This window comes from Musa acuminata, chromosome BXJ1-3 (genome assembly GCF_036884655.1).
Source record: "Musa acuminata AAA Group cultivar baxijiao chromosome BXJ1-3, Cavendish_Baxijiao_AAA, whole genome shotgun sequence".
NCBI classification, from domain to species: domain Eukaryota; kingdom Viridiplantae; phylum Streptophyta; class Magnoliopsida; order Zingiberales; family Musaceae; genus Musa; species Musa acuminata.
The window spans coordinates 39,236,357-39,244,628 of record NC_088329.1 but is presented as its reverse complement, the minus strand read 5'-3'; the positions used below and the strand labels follow the sequence as shown (position 1 = coordinate 39,244,628).

Sequence of the window (8,272 nt, the reverse complement as noted above, 5' to 3'; positions counted from 1 at the left end):
TCTATTGAAGTGTAAACTTTATCTAAACCTCAATAGAAAACAGAAGAATATGGATAGCCAAAGATGAGGTCGAGAACAAAGAGAAGAGACAAGAACTAGACAAGCTTGGCGAAAGGAGTAGAGAATGAGGATATAGTTTGAGTAAATCAGCATTCTCTCCATTTCGCTTAAAGAAGAGATAGGCGCAATGTTGATGAGGCAAAAAGAGCTTTATATATGTTTTTTGTTGATTGTTCTTTGGATGCTAATGCGTGCTAATCTAAAAGATGTGATGTGTGAGAACATTTGCGTTATTGAGAGGAGATTATAATATACTTTGTGGATTCTTGTTTTATATGCTCAAATTTCATATTTGGCCTCATTTATTTGTGTTTTCGAGATAGACAGGGGGCCTCGCTACAATCGGAAAGGTGGATACGATTATTTTGGCATCACAGCTCGAAGAACATCTGAAGGTAGGTGCTATATAGTGTTATAATTCGAGATAGACAGGTGCTATACAGCGTTCCACATGCATCATGCATATCATAGCATACACACAACAGTGTATTATTGAAGCACCAACATTAGAATGCCGAAAGGTCGATACAAGTGTTTAAGCATCACAGTTTGAGGAACATTGTGGTATCGTTCGATGGGCTTATGATAATGCTCACGTTCAGAGTTCCTATGCATCGTTTACGTCATAGCATGCACACAACAAGTTATTACTAGTTTCCTTTTCTAAGCACCCCATGGTTTAGCAACAAGATGAAGCCGTCCTTGTCGTTGTATTGTGGTTCCAGGGGCCTCGTTCATTTGCAGCTCCTCCCTCATCAATCCACCAGGCAGCTCCCAGTCGAAGCGGCTCACCAGGTTCGCCAGCGCCAGCTCCAGAGCAGCGACGGCGAAGTTTTGCCCGGGGCAAATCCTTCGGCCTGCTCCGAACGGCACGTACCGGGCATCGTTGCCCGTGAAGTCCAACGTGCCGTCCGCGAACCTCTCCGGCCGGAACTCCTCCGGCGACTCCCAGCTCCGCGGGTCTCTGCCCATCGCCCACGCGTTCACGAAGACGCGCGCCTTCTTGGGGATGCTGTACCCTTGTATGCTGCAATCCTCCAGCAGCTCGCGCGGGACCAGCAACGGGGCAGGAGGGTGCAGCCGGAGGACCTCCTTCACGACCGCTTTCAGGTACGCCATCTGGCTCACCTCCTCCTCTCTGACCAATCCCTCCACGCTGCCTCTTCCTCTTCTCACTTCGTCTTGTAATTTCCGCATCGCTCGGGGACTCCGGATGAGCTCCGCCATGGCCCATTCCAGGGTTATGTACGATGTGTCGGTGCCGGCGCCGAACATGTCCTGCACAAGTTGGTATGGGTAAGGGGGGTGAACTTTGGATCAGCGGAAATAGTCGTCAAGCCATCGACGTTTGACAGTGCCACAATGAGACAAAATATCATCGTTTGTTTTCTCGCTCCTGAGGAAGGACGAACGGTCAGAGTGCATGTCGTCGATCGATTTCAGAGATGGTGGATCGCGAAGAGACAGATGTCAGGGATGAGGCAGAACCTCGCGACGCTCACAGTGGCGGTTTGACTTGCCTTTCCTGGGAAGTTGCCGTCTCGGCGCACCAATTAGATTGGATACGCCATGAAAGCGGATCGAATTAGTCGATCCGTGGTTGGGCCGGGTTGGTAATTTCGATTTTGACCAACCGATTCGAAGCGGAGCCAGGACCATGAGAGAGAGAGAGAGAAGCGTACCACCAGAAGTGCCTTGATATCTTCAGTTGTGAGGGCGAAGTCCATCGCTGCATCTTTCTGCAGAGAGAGCAGAACATCCACGAAGTCCTTCTCCTCACCGTCGTTTTCCTCCCCACCATGCTGCACAGACCGAACTGCATGTTCCTTAATCACCTCATCTAGCAACTTATCCCACCTCGCTTTGTTCTTGTTGCATCTGGCCACACTGCCGAAGAACATATCCAGCCACCCCAGCCACGGGATGTAGTCACCCACGAAGATCTTGGACGTAAGCGCCGAGTTCTCGCCGACCAGCTCGGAGAACAGGCGATTCCTCCCTTCTTCTCTCGTGAACTTCCCTGAAACAACTCGACAGAGTACATCGTTGGTGAAAGAGTACAAGACCTCGGATAAGTCGATGACGTTCGCCGAAGCCGAAGCCTGGGACGAGATCTTTCCCATCATGGATTCCACCTCCTCCTCCCTCATTAGCCTGTACGACTGCACCCTCTTGGGGCTCAGCAGGTGGACGGAGCAGATCTTTCGGAGCTGCTTCCAGTAGTCGCCGTAGGGCGCGAAGGCCAAGTCCTTGCACCCGTACAAGAGGATTCGGGCCGCCTTGAGAGCTGGCCGGCCGGCGCATGCGCGGTCCTGGTTGCGCAGCACCTCCCTGGCGGCGTCCGGCGAGGAGACCACGAGCACCGGCACCTGGCCCAGGCGAAGCAGCATGAGCGGGCCGTGTTGCTGCGACAGGGCGTGGAGGGAGCGGTGCGGTAGTGGGCCCAGCTGGTGGAGGTTGCCGATGAGGGGAAGCCCCGGCGGGCACGGGGGATGCCCACGGGAGTTCCTCTTGACCTGCAGCAGAAGCAGCAGCAAAGAGAGAGGCACGAGTATGATGAAGAGGGTGGTGAGTAGAGATGGGTCGAGCGGCCCCGTCGGCAGGGTGGAAGACATCATCGCCTGTGGCCGCTGGTCTTCTCTCGTGCCCTTCTCATCCCCCTCATGTGCACGGGTTATATAGGAAACGAAAGAGAACAATTGAAGCACGCAAGTATTGCTTCCAGCCAAAAAAAAAAAAACACACAGGAGAATAAGTGGAACGGTGTTATGTGAAACCCTATTGTTAAGGGTACATTTTTTTGCTATTGTTGAGAGTATATTTTTATTGTTCGAACAGAAACCTACATAGAACCGATATGCTTCCTTTTAGTTTATTTCAAGGTAGAATTTATTGAGTTAGACATTCAAAACTTATAAAACTAAGTGGGCGCATTCCTGATAATGCACCTCAAATGCAAAAGTTAGAAGTCTTCTTGAACATGTCATACTTTAGTTGTTCAATATATCTTTGGTGAACTCATGTAATTCATTTTATAGTGACGTTATACAGTTTATTCAGTAATTAAGACATGAAAATTGATCATAATCATCCTTGCTAATCTCGAGCTGTTATATAAGTTTGTCTATCGAGTAGAACTACCATCAATTAATAACGGGCTGTTATGCTTATTTATCATATTGTTTATGTGATATTAGCTCGACCATGTGTCAACCAGTAGACAGGCTGGTAGACATCATCGACTGTGGTCGTTCATCTTTTCTCATGTCCTTCTCATCCTCTTCATCTGCACCAGTTATATCGGAAATGAAAGAGAACAATTGAAGCACCCAAGTATTGTCTCCGGTGCTACGCCCAAAAAAAATTACACAGAGGAGAATAAGTGAAACAGTGTCATGTAAAACCCTATTATTAAGGGTACATTTTTGGCTATTGGTAAGTGTACATTTGGTTGTCCGAGCATAAAGCTATTTAGAACCAATATACTTATTTTTCGAGTTTATTTCAAGTTAGAAATTTATTGAGTTCGACATTCAATACATACAAAACTAAGTGGGGGCATTCTTTATAATACCCCTTAGATATTAAAATTAGAAGTTTAGTTGGACGTGTCAAACTTCAATTATTCAATATATCTTGGGCGTACTTATGTAACCCCTTTTATAGTGATCGCCTGGGAGGAGGGTGTTATACAGTCTATTCAATAATTGGATGTGAAAATTGATCATAACCATCCTTGCTGATCCCGAGCTATTATATCTGTTTGTTACATCGATTGAAATTGTCATCAATTGATAATGGGCTATTATGCTTGTTTACCATGTTGTTTATGTGCTATTAGCTTCAGCATGTGTTAGCCATAGCTTGGACACATGGAGAGGACCCTTGTTGAGCACAAAGTGACAATGATGGGGTAGAGTGTTGATGGGTCAATCATATCACCTTTGCCATAACACATGACACCCTTGCCATAACACATGGCACCATAATGGATCAATGAGGCCGCAAGGTCGAGGGCAATGGCACTTAAAGGGCCAGTGAAGCTGAATGTGGTGGTGCACAAAGGGCCAGACGGTCAGGTGTAGTGGCAAGCCAAGGGTCAGTGAAACTAGGCATGATGGTGCATAAAAGGCTCAGAGAATGGGTGTAGTGACGCACAACAGGCTAGTAAAGTTGAGCATTGTTATGCATAAAGGGCTAGGAGGCTGGGTGCAGTGGTGTGCAATGTGCTAGGAGACTAAGTGGAGCGGCACACAAAAGTACGAGTGTAGTGGTGCACGAAGGACTAAGAAGCTGGGTGTAGTGGCGCACAAAAAGCCAAGAGGCCGAGTGCAACTGTATGCCAAGAGGTAGTGAAGTTGGGTATAGTGGTGCACGAAGGGTCGAGAGGCCGAGTGCAGTGGCGCACAAAAGGCTAATAAAGCCAAGTGTGGTGGCGTAGAGAGCTAGTGTGGCCGGCGCATGGTGACGCCAAGGACTTGCTATGGGCATGTGCCGAGTATGCCACTTCTTTGGTGGGCGGGAGAATCTGAGTGAATCTAGATGTAATTAGACAACTAATTATGTGCCATATCTAGTTGTAGCGAAGGGGGACATGTCACAATTGCCATCTGCCACATGGCCACTACATTGATCGTGGCGGATTTGATGTAATCTCCTTGATGATCTGAATGATAGTTGCATTGTCAGGATTGTGCTATGTGATGCTACGTGCCCTACTTTCTTTAAGGAGATTAGGAGCCAAACAAGTGGCTGGGTAGAGGAAGCACCACTTTCAGTCCCTATAAATAGTAGTTTGTTATCACAATTACTCCTCATCTAAGCTTGCAACTTGAATCCTTATAAATAACATACTCAAAGCCACATTGCAAAAGGTTTGCGATGTCATCTTAAGCCTCATCTTTCAACACTTTTGATTCAAATAAGTCATCAATCTCATCACCACCCTTGGTGTTGGTGGTGAAAATTCTAGTCTTGAAAGGTGTCACACCCTTAAGATGATATCCAAGTGATAAACATATCTCAAATCAAGAATATTTTTTAACTTCTCACATATCCAAACCCAGGATCCATAACATAGAATTTGAGGACATCATATGCTGAGAAATCTCATATCAGCATCTCATGCGTAGCGGAAAACAAAAATAAAATCAGATTTCCTAAAGTCATATCTTGTGAGAATTGGTCATTGTGTGATAATTAGTGCATGAGAAAATCACAAAACCAAAAATCGTACATATCTTGTGAGAAGTGTTACATAGGGAGATCATATATCCCTAAAATTTTTAGATCCGATGGAGAGGATGAAAGAGAACTCGCATGTTTCTCTCTAGCGATGATCCATATGGTAGACATGACGATGATGCTTCTTAGATCGTTATGGGATCTCTCTCTCCACATACACCACAAGGCTGTTGGAGCTAAGGAGGAGAAGATGAAGCTGGGGAGAATAGGAGGGGTGACCACCAGAAGCTCTAGCCTATGAACCTTGAGGTTTCTCCTATTTATAGAGGTTCATGCAGCTTAACCATTAATAGATTCTACCCTTATTGGGTATTGGATATCTATCCAGTTAACCAATCTTATTGGATCTCATCTATAGGATCCAAAATAGGGGTTCTGCGGATATCTCATATATGTATTTCTACTCATCATGACATTCACCATATGTGTGTGACCCTCTAGGCTCGATACTGAGCTGGTCGTGAGTCACTCCTATCAGACTCCTTCTGATATAATGAATTATTATTTTCATAATAATTCACTCAAATCATTATGAACATACTATGCCACTACACCATAGTCCCCAAACGATATAGGGGATCTTGTATATGTCTATCCATAGTTACCATGTATCTATAGTCTTTCATCTATCTAATATCTCAAAGACTGTATATCGGGCATGGTAACCTCAGGCCCATACCTAATCCTGTCCAAGTCTCGTTCTAATAGGATTATCCCTAAGACCTCATTCTCTCTTAATCTGAATGACCATAGCCAGAAATTTTGTTTGAGCGAACATACACAAGATATACCTCTCGCAATACCGAGAGTGGATGATCCTCTGTTGACATAATTATCTTTGTAAAGTTATATGTCATTCCCGATAACTGATTGTACCAGATCTGAAATATCTAAACATGAAGTATGACATCAAAGAATGTAGTACTCATATAAAACATTCTTTGTGTCTTAAGTCTAAGGACCAAACACATAATTAGGACTATATAATCATTATCTAATATCAGGTATCATTAACCATCCAACATTTCGTAAGCGGATCAATCAGTAAACTCATTCTCCAATGAGTACCTGCATTGTACCTCTAATGTCCCCACATGAGTAACTATGAGATCAGTCACCTCCATCATATGGATAAGTATATAGCGCATTGATCTATCCAGTTATATCGATGTCCCTCTCGGGTAACCTATGATGGGGATGATTTAGGGTCTGTGTTTAAAGACGAATCAGTCTCATTATCATGATCTCATCACAATCTGATTCCTATTGCATAGATCAAAGGACATCATAATATATGCCTAGATAATATATAATGTGAGAAAATGCTAGTAATAATAAGCAAATAAATTATCGTAACATGTCACATATGTCATCACTCAAGTGATTGGCTTATAGAGCATCTATAACTAACATTATATGTATTTAATTTTTATTTGACCGATCAACTTAGCTTGGTCCAATCGATAGTTTTTCAATTTTGTCTTGAGGCTACACAGGTTAGAAAAAGAGCAAATTACCTCTAGCGCAATCGAGTCCATTGCCATCCTTCGTATGAGTGAGTAGTGACTTGTTAATGCAGGCTTAAGCCCTACTCCTTGAGGAAAGAAGTTGGAGCTATCATTTTTAATATTTCATTTTAATTGGCTAATCTTGCGACCTTTCTTTTGCAAATATGAATCTTTATGGGTGTATACTCGGGTGAGCTGATAAAGAGTGTGGTTTCTAGGACCCCGGTTGGGAGGTCGACTAATTATGTGACTGATTAAGTTAGGAATTCTAGTTTTAGGGAATGATTGGGTTTTAGACCAATAGCAAGAGAGGTGCTTCAAGCACTACCTAGGCTCGAGGTGGGAAAGACTCAACTACTATATTAGGAAGACTTAGCTACTAGGAAGACTCAAATGTAAGTGGGGTCTTATGAGCTAAGTTAAAAAAGATAGAGAGCAATGATTTGGACTATTCCAATCAAAACCTATATTTGTTGGATTAGGGTATAAAGTTGTGAGAGCTGTGGGAGATGATTGGGTGAAGGTTGATTATTAAAAAAGTCATAAAAAAAATTAAGGATTTGACATGGAAAGAGGATTCGAACCAACCAACACCCTTAATGGTCTCTGATTCGAGGTTATCGAAAATGAGGGTTCGATAATGGAGCATTTAAGGTTATCAAAGTTAGTTCATCGACGTTAGGGGGATTTAGATCTTTCTGAGTTATTCGAGATGGACCTATAAAGTTTTCTTGAGATACACTAGTCAACCCTCCTCGCTAAAGTTATAGTAGATTTTGATTGTCCAAACTAAAAGTTAGCTTGAATCCAATTTGATCTTTCTTTAAAGTAGAATTTGCTAAGTCGAACATCCCATACTTACAAAACTAAGTTGGAAGTATTCTAAGTCAGAAGCCTACTCTAATAGGTCAAACTTAAGTTGCTCAATGCGTCTTGCGAGGTACTTCTCTAACGGGTCAAACTTGAGTTGCTCAATGTGTCTTGGGCATTACGTCTATGACCCCTATTATAGCAGACATATGAGGGAAAGACATTACACTCTCTATTGAGTAACAAGATGCGAAAACCAATTAGAACCGCCCTTACCTGAATCATTGTACCCATTTATTACATCAATTAAACCGACCATCGATTAATAATGAACCATTATGCCTGTTTGATCAACCACGTGTCAGCTAGTAGCTTAACACATGGAAGGGACCCTTGCTGAACACATAGGGACAATGATAACATCCAGTACTGATGGGTTAGTACTCGACTAAAGTTTTCTGAGATGCAATCTAAGCAAGCTACCAAAAGAACAAAGGAAGACATCAAAACAGCAGCTATCAATGTAAACAATATCTTCTCATCATTTGAAAACCAGTTTAAATTAATTACAATTTTCATAAAGCAGGACATATTTTCCTTCTCAACTCAAGAAATGCCGACAGTGGTAATCTAGTCATGCACAAGGGACA

The 8,272-nt window shown here is 43.4% G+C and overlaps 1 protein-coding gene across 1 annotated transcript; it reads right to left on the bottom strand.

Moving 5' to 3' along the window:
* Window positions 1–533: 533 nt before the first annotated feature.
* LOC135628984 (cytochrome P450 71A1-like) lies at window positions 534–2,763 on the bottom strand. The gene is made up of 2 exons (XM_065136038.1): window positions 1,743–2,763; window positions 534–1,338 (listed from the first exon to the last, which is right to left on the bottom strand). Exons 1-2 carry the CDS (start codon window positions 2,676–2,678, stop codon window positions 724–726), a joined length of 1,551 nt encoding a protein of 516 aa, XP_064992110.1. The 5' UTR covers window positions 2,679–2,763; the 3' UTR covers window positions 534–723.
* Between the last annotated feature and the right edge of the window lie 5,509 nt (window positions 2,764–8,272).

Coding starts and splice junctions, on each gene's coding strand:
- LOC135628984 (XM_065136038.1), bottom strand. CDS start 2,678: ATGATGTCTTCCACCCTGCCGACGGGGCCGCTCGACCCATCTCTACTC. Junction 1,339..1,742: donor ATATCAAGGCACTTCTGGTG/GTACGCTTCTCT, acceptor CAACTTGTGCAG/GACATGTTCGGCGCCGGCAC.